The sequence below is a fragment of the Vanacampus margaritifer genome, chromosome 18 (assembly GCF_051991255.1).
Source record: "Vanacampus margaritifer isolate UIUO_Vmar chromosome 18, RoL_Vmar_1.0, whole genome shotgun sequence".
Taxonomy (NCBI): Eukaryota; Metazoa; Chordata; class Actinopteri; order Syngnathiformes; family Syngnathidae; genus Vanacampus; species Vanacampus margaritifer.
Genome location: NC_135449.1, coordinates 17,931,197 through 17,952,713, shown reverse-complemented (window position 1 = coordinate 17,952,713; position 21,517 = coordinate 17,931,197). Strand labels below are relative to the sequence as shown.

The following is a 21,517-nucleotide window of genomic DNA, read 5'->3' as shown; positions in this document are numbered from 1 at the left end:
ATTTTCCTCTTGATAGAACTGTATTACAAGAGGAAAACGAAATCTGAAGAGTGAGGAAATTAGTTTGACAAGTTCTGTTTCATTGTTTAAAAAATTATTTTCCAGTTGTTGTCGGAACTAGAGTATGCCCCGAAATGCTTTATTTTTTTAAATTAAATGTAATCTCAAATTTCCAGTTTAAGGGAAGCAAAACAGGCATTTGAGAGCTACGACCTATATGCCAGCAGTTCCTAAGGACTTTAATTCATTTCGTTATATTTTATGTTAGTTTGCTCAATGACTATGGTAGAATTTCAATGATAAACATCAAGATCAATGATAAACAATTTATCTGGCTGTAAAAACAAAACAAAAAAAACAGGAGCACAAGGATCATTTTGTTTTATTAGTTGCAAAATCCAATGTGACATCTTATCCCATATAGTGTGACAACATTGGTGGGGCAACATGTCACATGTTCACTCCCTTTATTGGATTGCTTATAACTTGCACTGACACAAAATATGAAAATGATATGAATACAAAAATTATACCTAAGACTTTGGTCTTTCATCTGGTATACATTTTGTTCATATATGATGCTGATTCCAAGAAATGAAAAAAAAAGTATAAAAAATGATACTAACCCCGGTCTCCACTGCCCGATGCAAGCAATGGTACCTGTGGAGCACATGAGCAAGCAAAATCAACAACCTATATTTTAAAAAGTAATTGTAGACCCTATACTTGACTGTCTCACCAATGTCATCGTCCTTGTTGAAGTCTCCAATTGTCCAGATAAGGTTGAGGCTTCTCCAAGTTCCCAATCGCATGGTCAGTACTTCTAAGGTCAGGGCCCTAATGCAAGGAACACAAAAGCATCCACAAAATACATACATGCATAGAACTACTCCTATGAGAATGATTTCCTATGGTAACGATCAAGGTGTCAATGATTCCTTTCCAAATCATCACTCTAATAAGCCAAGTGAATGGGTTAAAAAATTCTGAGTGTTCATTTGACAGTGCTCAATATTAGTTCACTCCACAATTGAATAGCCTTTGTTGAAATTACCATGCATTCTTGACGGCGTTCCCTCATATAACCACTGGAACTGAAACAAATTCATTCAATTCATACCTTCTCCGAAAATATTAATTAAAAGTGACAACTTGTCAACATGTTTTGGTCAAAATGATTGGGCCTCTACCACACCTTTATTATTGAAGGATAATTTCAAACTTAGCATGCAACCTTTGAACATTGAAATTAATCACAGAAAAGCCAATTAATGAGACTAAGTTCAGAGTTAAAAGGATCATTACTAATACTATTTGTTGATATGCTGTTATAGAAATTACAAATATTATATACATATAATAAAAAAATAATAATTAAATTCAATTACAGTAGATAATACCTTCTAAACATTTGTGAGGTCCCATTAGATGTGAAATCCAAATAGGCCTACAGTATTTTTCCCTTTTTTATTCAATTTGTTATTCAAGATGACTGTTACACTTAATGAGTACATTCTACATTTTGTTTTCCCAATTCCGTCATTTGGTATTTAAATTTGATTCTAAAGAGTAATGTAATGAATCTAATCCACAGATTTAACTCTAATCCACAGATTTAACAAATTGGGAGAAAACTATCTTTTTTTTATAGCAGTTCTGTTTCCTGTTTTTGCCTCTGTCTTTGTTTTTCCTTTCAGGGCAGGGCGTGGTCAGGTCGTGGTGGGCTCCTCACACAGCTGCCTCCAATCATCAATCACCCTCAGTACTTAACTGTAGTCTGACCGCATATTCACGGCACAAGCTGATCACGCTGCCTGAAAACATTCCTGGTTTTCCCTAGTTCCGAGTGAGACAGTCCAGACTTTAAGTCAGTTTAATATCTGTGGAGGGAACTAAAGATCAGGGTGATGACAAGAAGAGCTGATCGCTAAAGATGAATGGGAAAAAATATCATCCAAGTCATGCAAAAAGCTGAACAGCAACTATAGGATGTGTTTTATTTGCTGCAATAGCCAGTAAAGGCTTTTCTATTGATTTTTGAGGAAAAAGTTATGAATAATTTTGGACGTGACACTTTTTATTCAAATATATCTAAAAGCTGAGAATTTTTTTCCACAGAGAAAGAGAGACAGAGAGACAACGAGGTGATGGAAGTAAGCTGGTGTAAGGAACTAAAGGCACAAATGGACATAGTATTTCTAACTGAGTTAAACGAGCAAATATTACAATAGAGACATAGAGGAAGTAAGACAGAGATGGCGAGAATATGCATTTTCATAGTTACATAAAAAAATAATAAGTTTAATAAAGTGATATTATTACGGTATATTATGGGGGTTTCCTGGTACATTTCTAAATATTTTTTTGTTTACCAGGCCAATAATGTAATAATCAGTCCAAAAAAATTATTCCGTTATTGGCCAAAATTATTCCGTAATGGGTTGAAATCTCTTATTACTTTAAAGAATAGGGTGTATTACGTTATGGGTCGTTATTACGTTATGGACTGTTATGACATTATGGGTGTGATGATGATGTCCACACACATGCACATTAAAACAAAAGCACCACCTTCAAAATAAAAGTATCCCATATTTTATGCTTATAGTTTGATTTTATAAAGACTGCGGAGCGCCGATCAGAGACTGTGGATGACTGGATTGGGCTTGTGTTCTGTACTTTGTACTGTACAGTGGAACCTCGGAGTTCGAACGTCTCGGAACTTGTACAAATCAGACTTCGACCAAGAAATCTGAGAAAAAAATGCCTCCGACTTTGACCCCATTTTCGGAGTCCAAACATCCAATCAAAGCTGAAGGTACTTTGAATGGGTAGCCGAGTCAAGCAAACAGCGCATGCAAGGAGCCCTTAGTAGTCTAACAATATGCTCAATGTAAAATATAAGAACTACTAGCACTACTAGCACTGAACTAAAGAAAGCATTAACATAGCAACAATACGGAATTTACAACCAACCCCGTACATTTGCATACAAGTGCAGTTTTCATCCACTGATGCATCACACCACAATAAAAAAAGGTAAGGTATTTTTTTTTTATTGTTGAAATTCTGTACAGGGGTGGCTGGTGTCTGTGTTTCTCACTCTGCTTCATCTATCCTTCCTTCCTTTCTTTAGTTTTTCTTTTGGTCTCTTGAGGTCTCCCTAATCTGTTGGAATTTAGAGGTTTCTGGGGTTGGTGAAAGATTCTGGTTTTGTAACCCTGTGGGTGTTAGACGGTGTCTGGTTGATGCTGGATTTCACTTTGTTTCATCTTTCTTTCCTTTGACCCTTCCTCTGGTCTCCTGACAACTTCACGACTCTGGCGGCACTCTGAATTATTCGGTTATGGTGAAGGGTATGGGATTTTTAACAGGTTTCAGGTGAATTAAAGAGCACTTACACGCACGGCCGCACACGCACACGCACACACACACACAAAAAGGAGCAATGATGATGACATGTTAAATCGGTAAGGCTACCGAATGAAAAATAGTAAGCTCTCTCAAAATAAATAAATAAATAAATACTGTACAGAGTGTATATGTTTTTACATAAGTAGAAATTAAATTAAATTAGATATAAATTAAATAGAAATGTTCAGTTTTTTTTACATTCTTTCCTATGGGAAAAAATGTTTCTGACGTTGAACAAATCAGACTTTGAACACTTCACATGAACGAATTATGTTTAAACTTCGAGGTACCAATCTATGTACATAAGCTCTCAATACTGCTGTTACACAACTAATCTGTTTTAGTATTTTAAGGCATACAGACGCTCGCACAAAGCTACTAAAAAGGACAGGTTACAACAGCAACAACAAAACTAAATATGGGTGGTTACAGATATTGTTTCGATGGACATTTAATAAAGTTAATTTACATCTACATTTTGTAGCAGTTAAGCACTTAAAACATTCACTGTAATGGTTGATACAAGTTTTATGATGGCAATTGTTTGACTTTGGAATGGATTATTTCAATTTTTATTTCAATTGGTTGCCATTATAACATTCGTGTTGAAATTGAAACAGACTGGAAGGGGACAAGCGTCACACAACTGAGTATATTCTCATTATAATGGGCCACTAACCCTTATATGTTGGCCCCCTTGCTCAAAACTGGAGTTTTTTCTAGGCAATTCCCTTGACCCAAAGTAGTACTGTAAAATAAGATTTGGAACTGTTTGTGCTGTGCTGACCAGTGCTTCTCAAAATAAGTTGCTGTACAGTATTTGCAAATGGGAATTTTTCAACCAAATTATTAGTTTGATGAAATTATTTATTCTGTGATTACTAAAGGAATAAAAGGCATCAATTTAGACAACTCCACAAAAATTGTGGCCGATTTTTAAATGTTTTCACTCTTAAAATCATGTGCACCATGATGTCTTGATATATTAAATCTGCTGTATATATTCACAATTAAAAAAGATACAAATGGGACCAGAATGTTACATGATCAAGAGCTGCTTACAAGCATAAGCCTTCCAACCTTCCAACTTTTGTGTTGCTTTGCATGGGTAAATTGTCACATATGCACTTCTTTCAATTGATAGCAACTAATGTGTTTTTGACGTGTTTCTTCAGTTAGTCTCTCCCAGAACTTCCCTGAACCTGTTTCTAACAAAAGTGAGTACGACCCTCACATTTGTGCTACTAGGTATGGGACAAGATATCGTACTACGAGATCTCGCGGAATTAGAACGCCAAGAGATTTCTCGTCCCTGCAAAGCACGAGATCTGTATTTTTTATTTTTGTTAGCCGCTTATTTAGTGTACAGTGCCGTACACTGTCAGGAAGACAGTTGCAACAACACTTCTTCATGACGGTAACACGCGGTGCGAAGGCCAACTTCATAATAAATCTTACTCTACCAATAATATATGAACATTAATGTCTTGATACACTGTTAGGTTGCAGTTGTTCCCGGCGTAACGACGACTTGACCCGTCACTGTCGTCAGAAATCAAGTTCTATCGATACTTACGGACGCTAAAAAAAAATCTACTTAATGGCGCCTGTTGCCAGCATTTAACGGCAGCTCCAGCGACTGTAATGCCAATACGGCTAGTGTCGCTAATGCTAATATGGCTAGCGCCACTCAGCATGAAAGCCGTTAGATTACTTTTAAAAGGTGTAAATTACTGTGGACATTTTTATGATGACTTGCCGTGCTGATCACTTTTTAATAAACCAGGCTTGCTCAACTGTGTTGATTTAGCCAGCAAAATTTCTACTGTGGTTCTGACATCATCTTATAGACCAAAATCTATGGTGAGAGGAAAATAGTTTGCTGCTAAGCAGTTTAATTTTAAGTTTAAAAAAAAGAAAAGTTGATTAACTAAAAATGAAAACCAGTTGGTCGCCCATTATTGTGTTGTTTTTGTTATCTGTATTTTTAGGATTTATAATATAATTTATCCGCTCCGTGAGCCGTCACCTTACTGTGGTAGAGGGGTTTGTGTGCCCCAATGATCTTAGGAGCTAAGTTGTCTTGGGGCTTTATGCCCCTGGCAGGGTCACCCTTGGCAAACAGGTCCTACGTGAGGGGCCAGACAAAGCACGGCTCAAAAGACCCATTATGATGAACACAATAATTGGACATGCGTGTCCCTTGCTCCCTTGTCCATGGCTCACCAGGGCCCCCGTCTGGAGCCAGGCCTGGAGGTGGGGCTTGAAGGTGAGTGTCTAGTGGCCTGGCCTGTTCCCATGGGGCCCGGCTGGGGACAGCCCAAAAAGGCAACGTGGGTCCCCCTTTCCATGGGCTCACCACCTGTAGTAGGGGCCAAAGGGTGAGCTGGGTGGCGTGTTAGCGCCAATGGTGGGGGAAGATGCCGGTCCGACCCTGCAGATCCAAACGTATTGTGAGACTGGGAACGTCAGAATCCCCTGTCAGAAAGAATTTCAACACACCATTGAGGACGCAAGAGTCTGGGGACTCAGAGGTGGGCTCTCCTATCTCTGGGGTCAAAGTCACTGAGGTTTTTAGAAAGCTCCTCGGTGGCAAAGCCCCGGGGGTGGATCAGACCTGCTGTTCCTAAAGGCTCTTGATGTCTGGGGACAGTGCCTCTGGATTGGCAGACTGGGGTTGTGGTCCCCCTTTTTAAGAAGGGTTGTGTTCCACTCAGTCTACATGTGTTTTATGGACTCCGTGAAGGTGTTCAACCATGTCCTTTGGGTAGTTCTGTGGAGGGTGCTTCGGGAGCACAGGGTGTCAGCAGAGATGAGAAACCCAAGTCTAGAAAGTTAAAACCCTGCCAGAGTTTGGCTTTAACCACAGGTGCTTCTCATAATGAACTTGTTTACCTGCCCATTGAGTACAAGCACTTGTAGCTAAAGCCAAAGTGTGGCAGGGTGTGTAAGAGTGTCAGAGTTTGGGCCACATTGCCAGCAGTAAGGTGGATTCGTTTCCAGTGAGGGTTGGACTCTGCCAATGTTGCCCTTTGTCACTGATTCTATTCATAACGGTCATGAACAGAAATTCTAGACAGCACAGAGATATTGAGGGAGTGCCGTTTGGTAACCTCAGTATTGCATCTCTGCTTTTTGCAGATGATGTGGTGTTATTGGCTTCTTCAGGCCGGGATCTCCAACTCTTGCTGGAGCGGTTTGCAGCCAAGTGTGAAGAGGTTGGGTTGAGAATCAGTACTTCAAAATCGGAGACCATGGTCCTCAGTTGGAAAAGGGCGGAGTACTCCTTCCAGGTCGGGGATGAGATCCTAGCCCAAATGGAGGAGTTCAAGTATCTTGGGGTCTTGTTCCCGAGTGAGGGCAGGATGGAACATGAGATCGACAGGCGGATCTTTATCAATCTGTTGTGGCGAAGAAGGAGCTGAGCCGAAAGGCAAAGCTCTCGATTTACCAGTCGATCTACATTTCCACCTTCACCTATGATCATGAGCTGTGGGTCGTGACCGAAAGAACAAGATTGAAGATGTAAGTGGCCTAAATTAGTTTCCTCCGCAGGGTGACAAAGCTGTCCCTTGTTGAGAGGAGCCAGCTGAGGTTGTCTCGGGCATCTGATTCGGATACCTCCTGGATGCCTCCCTGGTGAGGTGTTCCGGGCATGTTTCACCGGGAGGAGGCCCCGGGGATGATCCAGAACATGCTTTAGAGGCTATGTCTCTCAGCTGGCCTGGGAACGCTGGGTGGAGCTTCTCTGCAAAACCTGCTGCCCCCCGTGCCCCGACCTCAGATAAGTGGCAGAATATGGATGGATAGATGGAATGGATGGATGAATATAATTTATTCTTTTTAATTTATCGGAATAACCAAATATTCTGTAGAATTTTCAGTAGGATATCCAAATACCAAATAATTAGATAGCCGCAGCCCGAAAATTATTCAGTAAGAGGAAAGATTTCAGCTGCAGCTGTATTGTATGGCAGCAGCATTTGAAAAATGAGCCTGGAACGAAAGTGACTGTTTTTGTTTACATTTGCACTTTATGGCAATTTTCTTGCAGTCTGCTCAATAAAAACAAATCATTTTGAAAACTGGAAAATTTATATTAGTTTTTTTTTTAATATTACAAATTTTGCAAACATCTCGTCGTCTTGTGCTTGTGGACTCAATCTCGTGAGACACCTCATCTCGTGGGATTTGTGTCTCATCCCATGCCTAGTTAACACTGAAGGCACTTTGACACATAACAGTGTAAACGTATTGTTCCCTCAAAACTATTCAAAAATACAGCTATTAATAGCTAAACCACTGACAACAAAAGTGAGTACACCCCTAAGGGAAAATGCCCAAAATGTCAATATTTTGTGTAGGCACCATTATTTTCCAGCACTGCCTTAACTCTCATTGGCATGGAGTTCACCAGAACTTCACAGGTTGCCACTAGAATCATCTTCCACTCCTCCATGGTGATTTATCGGAGCTTGCAGATGTTGGAGAACTTACACTCTTACTTTAGCAAGGCAGTGGTCATCTTGGGAGGTGAGTTGGAATACTGTTTTCCAGAGGAAGTGCATCATGCTCTGCTTCAGTATGTCACAGTACATTGGCATTCATAGTTCCCTCAATGAATTGTAGCGAGAGCACTCATGCAGCCCCAGACCATGACACTCCCACCACCATGCTTAACTGTAGGCAAGAAAGACTTGTCTTTGTATCCTTTAACTGGTCACTGCTTTACATGCTTGACACCATGTGAACCAAATAAATGTATCTACTAGGGCGCAAACTATGCACAATATGGACATTTTCACTAAGGGGTGAGGGTTAAGCTATTAATGTCTGTATATTGAGTTAGGGGAACAATAATATCTAACTGTTATATAAGCTGTACATTAACTACTTTTCATTGTGTTGTCCCATGAAAAGATATGCAATATATGCCGAAATGTGAGGGGCATATTCACTTGTGAGATACTGTATGTGAAATAAATGTATAGTTCTTAATATATAAAACAGCATTTCTGCATGCTTTACAAAGTTCTATATTTTTGGATACAATCAATACATTTGTTGAGATACAATTCTGGTAAGTCCTCTTGACTTGATTTCACAACTGTCATCCATTGCTTTGCTTTGATGTCCTTCATCTCTGACATTTGTCTCCTTAGAAGGATCCTAATTTAGCAACCATCCGTTCACTGAAAAAGAAGAAAAGGGCAGTTGGAAAGTAATCTATAAAATGCATTACATTCATACACGACATACCTATTGATATCAAGCCTCCATAAATGCATTGTATTATTATGTAATAACATCAGCTCTTAGCCTTGAGAAGTAGACACATGTACAGTAAAACCTTGAGTTATGAACACCCCATTCTAAGTAAAATTCGAGTTACACCAAAGTTTTCAAAATCACCTCTATTTACGTACTATTTTCAAAATACGAATGTCTTGGCATTGGATGAGTGGATGGATCTGTTTCCTCTTACGCAATGTAACCATTGTTGGAAACGTGCATAATGCATTGCTATAAAGAAAGCATGACTCAGTGGTAGAGTGGTCATCTCTCAGAGGTCGCGGGTTCGATCCCATGCCATTGTGACCACATCAAAGTATCCTTCAGCAAGATACTGAATCTCCCAGTTGCTCCTGATGCTGCATCATCAGTAGGTGAATGAGTAGTCAAATGTAAAGTTCTTTGAGGTGGAAAAGCGCTATGAAGTACCATTTACCATTTGTACCCCTCTGTGCCGTCACGATTTAAGGTGAAAATGGAAAGCATTATGTAGGTGGAAGTCTCACCTCCGCTTGCCAAATCACCCAATCACAAATCGAACTAGAGCTGTGAGCAGCTATAAAGGGCCCTCACAGCCTGGGCCACTTTGGTGTACTTGCACGTTGGGCTACTGGCACATTGGAATTACTTTTTTTTTTTTAAATGGCGGAATAAACCTTTACATATGGATGTGTTTTTTTGCCAGGTGTGGAGTGTGCAAAGCTCAATGAGTTTTGGTCAATGTTAAGACCCTCAAAAATGAGAGCCCATGTTTATTTTTTGATAATGAGTTGCCCACGGCAACAGAGTTTCATGAAAAATCACAAAGTTTAAAGTTTAATTACCATGAAGGGTTTAACACTCTCCAAACAAATATGAGGTTGATACGATTAACCCGCTATAAGGAAAACATCACAAAAAGAAAAACAAATGTCCTTTTGCCAGTAGGTAGCGCTACCACTACGATGAAAAATAGTTCGTAGATGCCTTGAGGCCTGCACTGCCATCAAATATTTGAAATTTCGAAAACATAGCACCATCTGGGTCAACTTAAAGCAGTTTTTGTTGCTGCATAATACACTATAAAATATTGCTGATTTTTGATTTTCAAAATGACAATTCTGGGAGATCTAGTTAAAATTCTGGTAGTGCTAGTGGTTAAACGCAAGTTTATTTATAAAAAGAACAAAGCCAGGACCATTAACAAGAACGCAGTGATTTGTACCTTTTGTAAAAAAGAAAAAAAAAAGCAGCTCCAGCCTGACCTATCATGTAAACAAGCGTGTTTGAGCAACTGGCTCAAGGACACAAAGCGTTAGTTGTCCTGTAAACTAGCTTGGGATAGGTTTTTGATTTGAGTTGATACTGTAGCCCCTCTTTTGGGTTTTCCTGATTACCAGTTTGTTAGCTTAGCTCAAAAACCACTACAGCTATTTATTATCAGTTTATCTCATGCCATCCATGCACCGACTGCAGCTTGTGGAAGTTTAGATTAAAGTTTGTTCAAATTTTTTTTTAACAAAACTGAAGTTTAGATTATCTTTTAAAATAGTGTATGGATGTGCTTAAATGTTTTCTTTTGAATTTCATTTATAAAGCACTTATGAAGCACTCTTCTCTTCTTGGTGTATTCAATTGATTAGTCATGCACTACAATTTTGTAATGCCTCATCGCCGCCGCCTGTCGGGCTTGCTTGTGACTCTGTCGCTGCTGCCTGGCTTCGCTGGCTCCACCGCCGCTCACTGGGCCTGCTTGCTGACTTCATCACCGCCGCCTGTTCGGGCTGTCACTGCTGCCGGGCCTGCTGGTTGGCCTCATCGCCGCCGCCTGTCGGGCTTGCTTGCTGGCTCCGTTGCTGCTACCTGGCCTGCTGGTTGGCTTCGCTGGCTCCGCCGCCGCTCTCCGGGCCTGCTTGCTGACTTCATTGCCGCCGCCTGTTGGGCTTGTTTGCTGGCTTCATCGCTGCTGCCTGTTTGCTGGCCGGTGCCATTGCGGGACTCGGCGACGATCGGCTGGGGCCCCAGATGTGAAAGGTAGGCTTTCAAGATGAAGCCACAAAAGGCCGAACAGAAATCAGACAAGGAGTTTGTCTCCACGACTCAAGTGAATGGACACATTATTCCAGGTTACATCGATCACATAATTTGCAACATTGACATCTGAAAAAAGGGCTGACGGGTAATCCCCATTGATTCTTACTAAACGCATATACAAAGTCATTTACATTGATTATAATAGTCATTGATTCATATCGTTATCCATAAATCCCAAACTTATCACTTCACCCATACACAGACTTGTACATGCAATATAATTATTTTTGCAGATTCAAGCACATTTATTTTTTTTGTGTGTATGTTCAATGAATATATTCTTTTGATAACATAGTACAGACAAGTAATATATAGTCAGAAAACAAACACGTCAAGGTCAATTTTTATTCTCACTGTAAACTGTGGGAAGCTGGTTTACTCCAGAAACATGCGTATGTAGAGGAATTGTTGTATCGAAAGACTACCCTTCCCCATAAATTAGAGTTAGGATATGTTTATATTTTACAATTTGATCAAATGTTCACACATTACCTGTCGGCTATTTTCAATCCTTGCTTTTAAAGGACAGCAACGTGAAAAATCAACTTTTTGGAGCTTTTAGCCATGTTCAGATGATAATTCCTCACCAAAAACATCACCAAAGTGGTGTTTTCCTCTATTCGCCCCTTTATGAGAAATTCTAGGTCATTCTGCTCTCCAAGCACCAGTCCCTCCCAACCTGAGAAAACGAACTGTTGGCACTTTTTTGACATCATTAGGAATGGATCCACCACCGCACCGCCTCTGCGGAGTAAACGCACGCCCACTTTCTCTGAGCCCTCCATGGGAAAAGTAGCCTTTATCAGTAAACATTCTATCCAAATGAATTCAAAGCAATTATCCTTTACATTTACAATGCCAAAGCGCAATGAAATGACAATTGGCCGTCTTAAAATCCGTTTTGGCTGATACTTGTGTAAACTGCAAGTAAAACTTTTGTGCTGCTTAACCTCACTGAAAGAATGGTGTAGTGGTTAGTGCACCCCCCCCTGTAAGTAGCAGGTTCGCGACCAGCTCCGGGCGCGGCAAACACACAGGGAGAGGCGGGGTTTTACTGAACCGGCGTTTTACTTCCGCATTAGAAAACTAACCAGCAAAGCACCTAATATTTCATTAAAAATTACATTGCAATGGTGTCAAATGTAAGATTTAATCATCATATGTCATCACTTTAAACTGTGCTATCCAATTTTGTAAATGTTACTCTAAGTCACGGGTCTCCAACTTTTTTTCCACCGTGTGCTACATTTAGCCAGGAGGCAAACTACTATCAGTGGTATAAGCAAATTTCGTTGTGCGAACACGCGCTCCGGATTGGTGGGCTGTTTCCGCGGTCATGTTAGGATTTTGAGTCATGTGTCTTGTCTTGTCTGTATATACACATTCGGCTGTGCAAACGCACGCTCTAGATTGGTGGGCTGTTTTCACGTTTGTTCCTGGTTGGCTGCTTCCTCGAACCAGGAGGTGAGCTTCTATGAGTGGTATATGCAAATTTCGCTGTGCGAACGCGCACTACTGATTGGTGGGCTGTTTCAGCGGACATGTTATGATTTTGAGTTCTGTGTCTTGTCTTGTCTGCATATCAACATTTGGCTGTGTGAACGCCTGCTCCTGATTGGTGGGCTGTTTTCATGCTCGTTCCTGGTTGGCTGCTTCTTCAAGGGTCAGTTTTGAATGTTGTGTTTATAAACAGAAATTTTGCAGATTGAAAATCTGTCCGCAAGCTACTCAAACTACACCACGGGCGACCGGTAGTCGAGTCAATAAGGCTGTATTACATTGTTGCATGAACTGTTGAAGCTTTCTATGAGAGGTGAAACGTCTTCTAAGACAAACAGAGCAGTCCAGTTGATCGATTCAATGCCCTGACAATGAAATGACCTGGAGAAATGACAATATTCACAAACTGTATTATATATCAATTCTACATTTTTACCTCTGTATTGAAGCTTATGGACTCTGTTGTTTGGGCAATCTTTTCCTTGCATGCTGAAGTTGATATTGGTGCGGATGCAGCGGTTGATTAGTGGCTGAATTGGACGGACATTATCACTCATGCTCAGGAAGATCTGAGATGGCTGGTTCTGGCTCAGTAGGCGCAAAGAGTGCATCTGAGAAAGAGAAGTGGTGATGAAAATGTTTGAAATTAAAGTATTTGGCAGGCTTAAATAATGCAATAAACCCAGTCAGGGCTGCAAAGTAGTTGAAGAGTTCAAGCGTAGAAGCATTTCTTTTTTTGTTTATGTTTTAGTTTTTTTGTAAATTGAGTAACCCTCTTAAAAAATAATGGCCTACGTCATAATTTGACGAAAAAATATTTTCATCTTCTCAGGATGCTGGGGATCTGCATCATCCTTAGTTCAAAAGATAATTCAACTCTACCACTGAAATTAGTTTAGTTTTTCATGATTTCTGAAAAAACATAGGCCATTATTTTAGGATGGTGACAAAATATTTTATTTGTGGCTCCAGGTATAAGCTAGCAATTTTCATCTAGGGTATATATATAAGAGGCTAAGATGAAAAAAAAAACGCTTAAGAAAATGGAACTGAAGTATTGCTGTTGTATCAGATTGAATGAAGAAAATGGGTTAGGATAATGGATAATGGGTGTCAAAGTGCATATAGGAAAAATGCATATATTGGAACATGGAGTCATATACAATCTTAGATGCGGATTTAGAGAGTAAAATGTATTATGTGGATGAGGGTATAAATAATAACGGTCTAACTCCAAATATAAATTGTGAATATTACACTGTCAAGCAATTTAATGACAAAGCATTGATGAAAGGTACGCTGTCTATCATCCATTTCAACAGTAGCTGTAGCGTAAATTGGGTCAATTAATTATTAAATGAATAATTGATTGATTCATTCATTGTAAGAGACTTAAGTTTAATATTTAAATTAACCTTGAGCTCGCCTTTCTGAGCACCACATCGTTTTTTGTTTTTTTTTTACATAGTTTTATCAGGATAACAGATGATAAACTCGGTAAATCAGTCATTAAAATGAAGGTTGCTACACTTTATTAATAGTTTCTAAGTTCTTTTTCCAGTTTAGAGGTAAATATAAATTGTTTAAACACGCACAAAGTACACAATCAGGTTTTGATGTGAACGTTTATTTTCTAATTGACCTGGGAACTTAAGAAAAAAGAAGCAAACTAAATACTTTGACAGCTAAAAGGAACAAGTAAAAACGGTGAATAATATAGCAAACGAAAATAAGAAAAATCGGCTAAAGAGGAACGGTCTGAAACAAGGTGATGGAATTTCTCTGATCAGGCAAGCATGGGACCAAACGTTAACCTAACTGCTCAACCCAAATGGAAGCACCACTTTATACAATCTGGTTAATGTCTGCAAAGTTGCACTTACAGCTGGTCTGAGTTTGATTCGAGACGTGGTGCGGTTTGCCTGGATTGAAGGCTTGCCGGCAGGCTGGTTGAAGAAGAGATGGAAATAAGGTTCAGCTGGGAGAGAGTTCAGAAACTGGAGAAATGGCCCCCACGGCCCATCTTTTAAAGTGGATCTGCTGGCTTTTGTCCGACTTCAAAGCGCCTTTTTCGGCCACCCTGAGATCCTTCAAGCCTGGCAGAGACAAAATCGTGGTCTAAGCTGCCTGTCGTGTTGCGATGGCAGACCATGGGAGACGCGTGAGTGCCACGCAGCAAGGGAAAAGCAGGGAAAAATAGAGAAAAAGTGATGTGATGGTTGTTTATGTTTGTTTATGGTTCCACCATAAAAAAAAAAATCTGTGGATGTCGAATAGTCTCTTAGTCCCACTTTGGAGTGTCCCAGCGCAAAAGAAAGGAGTTATTTTGAGTTTTGGAAGAGGTTGCAATAATTAGCAACCAGCCGATGTTCACTACAAGTATAAAATTTAACTTATCAAAGACAAAAGATTATTTAAAACAATTTAGGAGTGGGGAAATGGACGATGTTCAGCTAGATGGCTATGAGTTTTATCGACCTTTTGCACGTGACGTCACAGCCGTCTTAGGAACGCCCCCTCCGGGACGCTGGATGGCAAAAGAACCACTTGCAGCCATTGAAACTCGTACAGCGTATCATCTAATAGATTATCTTCTAAAATGGTCATATCTTGCTGTGTGGTCGGTTGTACAAAGACACACACGTATAAACCGGAAAACGCGGAGCACAACCGAGCACGCTCAGGCGGACGTTCAATCGGACGACGAAGAGTGCCCCGAGTCCAATGCATATTCGTCGGAGGAGTGGGTACAGTCTGATCACGGAGGAGACACTGGTTAAGGACTACGATGCCACCATGAATGGAGCGGATAAGATGGATCAACCACCCGGTATAGGAACTGAAGGACATGAGGTAGCCAGACAAAACACCACCGTAACGTCACCGTATCATGATCCTGAGAGTAGACTTGATGGCAACATGGCCAAACACACACACTGCAGTATATACTTGCTATTCCCCGGAAAAAAAGGCCGGCAAGAAAGTGTATCGTCTGCACGCGAAGGAGCCATCGCAGTGAAACTAATCTCTTGTGCAAATCCTGCTGTGTCTCCTTGCACGCAGGGGAGTGTTACAAAAAGAAAATCTGTATTTGAAACATCCACACAATTGTAAATAGTACCACGGTTGCACACATTTGTAAATAGTTTGCGAAATTGTTTTGTCAAATCGTTGCACTGTTGAATGTAAATAAACGTATTTTGCTATCAAAAAACACTTTTTCATTGTTGGTGGTAGTGTTTTACAGAAGCGCACTGTTTAGGTGTTTGTGGCATCATTCATGGGAAAAAAAAGGTGACAAATTCTCTAGAGTGCATGAAATAATATTGTTTCACAAAAAGCTTGATTTCTCCGTTTTTTGTTTCAAAACAGAGCATTTGGGTGAAACTAACCATTTTCTATTGTTGATTACTGAAAAACGGAATAAGGTAGAAACAAACTTTTTTTTCTGATGAAAGATGAGAGTCCAATCTTTCATTTGGTAGTATGTGTGTTTCATAGTCCAAACACAAAACTTTCTGTGGACCTTGAAAGATCAGTCAAAATGCTTAAATCGGCTGGCACTGACGGCATCCCTTTTCTGAAAACGTCTGACAGTCAAAGAGTTAATAGCAGCTCTCAGATTGGCAGTAAACTAGTCAGTAAATATTTACACAGATTCGGCGTATGCACACATGACAGTTCATGTTGCATTAAAAGAATGGTAGCGAAACGATTTCAAAACTGTAACCGGTACACCCATTAAACATCAGGATGATATTCATAAATTGTGAGATGCTTTAATGCTCCCAACAGCGGTGGCAGTAATAAAATGTAAAGGTTACTCTGGAAGTAATGATTTTGTATCAGCAGGAAACAAATCAGCAGATCGAACAGAAAAAAAAAAGGTTGCGGGGTACCGACCTACACTCCAACTAACTGTAAGTGAGTCTGAAAGTGACAATCAGGTCAGGTGGTTTTAATGGATTTCACTGACATTATAAAACCAGTGTCAGGATACAGATATTTGCTGGTAATAGTAGATTCCTTTTCAGGATGGCCAGAGGCATATCACTGCAAATCTGAAACAGCAAATATCGTGGTAAAACATCTGATTAATCATTATATGAATTAATTAATTAATTAATCATACCATCACATGGGTTTCCTAGAAAAATTTGATCAGACAATGGAACCCATTTTAAAAACAAACATCTACAAGCAGTAGAAAAAGCATTGGGGCTAAAACACACATTTGGTTCAGTGTATCATCCCCAATCCCAAGGACAGGTTGAGCGAATGAATAGAAATATTAAAGAAAAATTGGCTAAAGCACTGGCCTCATCAAATTTGAATTGGCTACAAGCTCTTCCTGTTGCATTAATGAATGTGCAAATGTCACTTAACTCAGCCAAAGGCTGGACTCTGTTTGAATGTCACACCAACAGACCATTTCCGGCTCCAACAGCTCCATTGGAAGAGACGCACGTTCCAGGACCTCCAGAACTTAAACAACTAACATTTACTAACAAAAAAACAACCAGATGCTCCTTCAGAAATAAATGATTGTGAATATGTATGGTTGAAAGTGATTTAACGGAAATGGTCTGAGCCCAGGTGGACTGGACCCCACAAGGTGAAGGAGAGACCATCTTCTGCAGTTCGCCTGCACGGAAAAGGGGACAAGTGGTTCCACATCTCGTCTACACAACCCGCCAGATCCGCCTCAGGCTCAGCAATCCCACCACCTGACGACAACCGGAAAACCATGTCTACTGGTCCAGTGTCAGCTGCCCCCTATCGATGACAACATTCAACAAAGGTTGAGTTCACGGAATACGGGCAGAATAATCCCGGTGACTCATCCTGGGACCAGGTAGTCTACCCTAAGGTCCTGAAGAAGCTGACAACGCCCTTTTTAATTCAATCGAAGAACATCATCTCAAGATGGCTTCAAAGTGGGAACACATCTCCATCTGCTGCTACATCACGACACTCTTTCTCATATTGACTTTTATGGCAATCTAGTATCTCTAGAAGCCCCTCAGTACAAACTTGAACGTAACCACAACACATCGTATTAAGCGAAGTATTGATTCTCCACAAACTCCCTGACACCCCATCGAAGGGGGACATCCCTTAACTCTTTCACTGCCACTGACGTTTAAAGACGTCAAGTAAATACCTACGGAGCACTGCCAATGACGTCAAAAGACGTCATCCAATTTTATTTTATTTTTTTGAAACGGGTGGGGGGAAGCCTTCCGGAGATGTGCTGAAAATTTTAACCCGGTTTTTTGAGCCTAATGACTATTTTTGGTCCCTAGAGGGCAGCGATGACTGTCTTTTGACAAGATCGGGTGGGCGTCAGTAGAGGCGGAGCTAGAGCGTCGAGCAGGAGATCAGAATGGAAAACAAAGAAAAATGGCGACCGGTTTGTGAGGAGCTCACGCCCGAGCCGTTTTATTTCAAAGACAAAAGCATTGACCAAAAAGAGCACATTGATGACAACGATGATCATCATCGAGGATGATGATGATGATGACTCCGTGGATGGAAAGCATTGACGCGGCAGGAGAATACGTGGTGGGGGGGGAGCTAGATGGCTGAGGAGGAAACGCAGAAGGTGCCCGTTTGCAAAGCAGCTCTACACTTACTAGACAAAAGCGATCGACCAACACTAAAAGAGCACATTGATGACGACGATGATCATCATCGATGATGATGAAGGTGAATCCGAGCTTGACGGCGAAATTGGAACCGCTGACGCGGCGGCTATGACGGCGTCGTAAACGCGGAGCACAATCGAGCACGCACAGACGGACGTTCGATCGGACGACGGAAAGTGCCCCGAGTCCAATGCATATTCATCGGAGAAGTGTGTACAGTCTGCTACTTGCTATTTATTCCTCGGAAAAAAGGCCGTCAAGGAAGTGTAACCTTTGCACGTTGCACAATGTGAAAGTGAAAGTAAACTGCTGTGCGAGTCCTGGCGTCTCTTGCACGCAGGAGAGCGTTACAAAAAGAAAAACTGTATTTGAAACATCCACATAATTGTAAGTAGTACCACAGTTGCACACATTTGTAAATAGTTTGCGAAATTGTTTTGTCAAATTGTTACACTGTTGAATGGAAATAAACGTATTTTGCAAACTAAAAACACTTTTTCATTGTTGGTGAAAGCGTTTTACAGAAGTAAAGCACTGTTTAGGTGTTTGTGGCATCATTCATGGACAAAAAGAAGTGTACAATTCACTAGAGTGCATGAAATAACATCGTTTCACAAAAAGCTGTTTTTCTCCGTTTTTTGTTTCAAAACAGAGAATTTCGGTGAAAGTAACCATTTTCTATTGTTGATTACTGAAGAACGGAATAAGGTAGAAACAAACTTTTTTTTCTGATGAAAGATGAGTCCAATCTTTCATTTGGTAGTATGTGTGTTTCCATAGTCCAAACACAACATTTTCTGTGGACCTTGAAAGATCAGTCAAAATGCTTAAATCGGCTGGCACTGGGAACAACCCGTTTCTGAAAACGTCTGGCAGTGAAAGAGTTAACTATCAACATGTGGTACACATGCTTATTCCACTGCAAAATCTTTCCTACTGATAAAATGATAATGTCCAATCTTTCCACACAACCCTTGCTTAATGTAGCGGTGACGCCGCTAGTACTTTTTTGTTTTTGTTTTTTGATTTTTCTCTGAAATGTTTATCTGCTTGTGTCGGACTCTTTTGAGTTCGAAAGAAGGATTGTTGAGGGTCTTCTGCATAGATTTAGTCATAACTGTTTTAATTTACTTATTTCCTCAGTAGAACTTTTATTTGTGGATGTGTCTTTGTAAGTGCTGTCGCAATTTCTGCTCGTGTCATCATGTCTGAAGGAACTCGTCTGTTTCCACATCAATGGGCCAGTGTCTGTGGTTGAAGTCAATGTGTATTGGATGATATGCTGTAAAAGTCTTATCTACTTCCAGCTGTCGTCATGTATATTGAACTCATGGCTGGGGGCTGTTTCCTGGGGGTTTGGGGGTTTTGGAATACTGCCCTTCAAGATAGTATAATAATGCTGTGAGTCCGCTGCAATTTCGCACTTGCGAGAGGCTGCCACCATTGCTGGGAGCTCGCTTGTGTCCGGAATATTCTGTAGAAATAAAAGCTTCGAAGTGACTGTTCATCGATCTCCAGCCTGCATTCGGATAACCAACATTCTCACGACCCGAAAGAAAACGAACACGCGGAAGACAAAGATGGTCTTATAACACACGCTACGCCTAACTTCAAAATAAAGTTTACCAAATACAGTAATACATTAACGGCAATGCAAATAGCCTTGGTTACACTTTTACTTTGTAGTTGGCCCACGTCGTGGCATGATGGCTAGCTTTACTTCCTTTTTAGATATTTAGAATTTCTTTATTTTAGTTTTGATTGACATAAAAGTTGCAACCAACATCAACACAGCGCTATCACGAACTCATATTCAATCGTTAATTTAGGATGCTAAGAAACCGCTAATTAATTACACCGTCATTGACACTCATTGATACGGCAAAAGTCTCCGAGGCAAGTGGCTAGCGGCTAACTGTTAGCATTACCAACGGGTGTCTGGCTGATAGCTGTGAGTAAGTTTGACAGCTGGTACCTGATGGCTTACTTTAATGCTTATTCAGTATTCTGGACCAAGGCTACTTTGTAATTCACTCTCCATGTTTAAAGGAAGGGAATGTGCCTTAAATTGCACGTTGAGGTATTTTCATAATTATTAAAAAAATAAATAGAACTTCCTCATTTGTTTTATAAAACACTTTTGCCCATCAAAAAAACAAAAACATTCAACTCAAAATGTGGAAATCTGGACTAAAGTTGTAGAAAAACTTTCTGCTATCTTTTGCTAGGATTCCTTTATCTCCAAGCTTGTGTTTACTACTGTTGCTTGGGGTGAGCACACCCCTGCCTCCGACTGGATGGGTGAGGCCCCGCTGTGTTATGAGGCGTGACGTCCGAGTGTTCCTTGAACATGCTTTTTTAATAGCAAACGTCCCTCAGGGTAATCATGGCATAATAACGACACCAACAAGCCATGGCATAATAATGACACCAACACACATTATCTTTATGTCTTAGCTACGGAAGATTGTAAGGTTCACAAACCTATTACATTACATCCCCCCTTTTTTGTGGATGAAACTTTTCCCCAAACTAATTCTAACTAATTCTTAATTTTTTCCCCCTTCAAATGCAATTACTGCAAACATGAAAATCAACGACATTGTAATCATAACATCTGAATTACTAGAAGAAAACACACTTCTGTTTCAAGCATCTACTCATCCCTATATCTAGCAGGTAATTTCACAAGTCTACCAAATCTGGTGCGATAAGGCGTATCTGATTGCGCATAGCGCGGGCTCAATCTTTGGGGAACCATTTACGTCTCTGATTGGCTAAGCCCTAACTTTAGGATGGACCAATTGCTGGCGTACGCAGAAAGACGAGCTACTCCCATTGGTTTAAGCCTAACTTGTGCCCTAGACCAGTCGCAGTCGACAAAATAAATTGTATTTGTAATGCACTTTACATTTCCAAAGAAATCTCCAAATTCTACAGTGTCAAGTAGGGAGAAAGAAAATACAAGTTAATAAGTGCAGGTTTGTGATCACCATGTCACCGTCAAAATGGTCTGTTGCTCCCATTGGCTAATGCTAAAATCAACATCACCCACCGTCTCTTTTTACATTTATTTCCTTCTTCACATGACTTTGCAATGCATTACATCACCAGCGACTTGTGGATTTAGACAACTTAACAACTTCACACTTTTGGTAAGTAATCACTGTCTAGAGTAACTACTGTCTATACGTTTTCTTTAAAACGTTGCCTCGTAGCTAGCGCGATAGATACGTCGCCCTTGTTAAACGGACATACACAATAAAGAGAGCTAAAGCTTTTTCTTCATGAATGCGCATTTTTTCGATACGTACGTGTGTTTTTGTGGCCTTGTTCGTGTGTGTCCGTGTGTGCCGGCACAGTACGGTACTGCGTAAAAGATTTGGGGCCGGAATGATCCGGTACTGTACTTCGGTCACGAAAATATGACGGAAACTGTCAAAACCCCATGTTAAATAATGTGCCGGGCTGTCCCCCACGTATCTGCAAGAAGAAAACAATCTACTAATGTCAGATTTACATACACGAGTAACAACAAGGCACCCAAAGCGAGGCAAGCGTTACAGGCGGCGCAATTGTATTGTAGTCAA

At 40.5% G+C, this 21,517-nt stretch overlaps 1 protein-coding gene across 7 annotated transcripts in view; it reads right to left on the bottom strand.

The window, feature by feature from the left end:
• Window positions 1-364: 364 nt before the first annotated feature.
• Window positions 365-21,517, bottom strand: part of LOC144038250 (carbonic anhydrase-related protein 10-like) — a 101,290-nt gene continuing 80,137 nt past the window's right edge. For 4 of the 7 annotated variants that reach the window (XM_077550578.1, XM_077550575.1, XM_077550576.1 and 1 more), the window contains 3 exons: window positions 14,163-14,225; window positions 12,716-12,890; window positions 8,616-10,724 (listed from right to left, as the gene is read on the bottom strand). In XM_077550578.1, the coding sequence (XP_077406704.1) occupies window positions 10,501-10,724; window positions 12,716-12,890; window positions 14,163-14,225 (462 nt within the window). In that variant the 3' untranslated portion in view covers window positions 8,616-10,500. The other 3 variants (XR_013289191.1, XR_013289192.1, XM_077550577.1) reach the window with 3 other exon arrangements.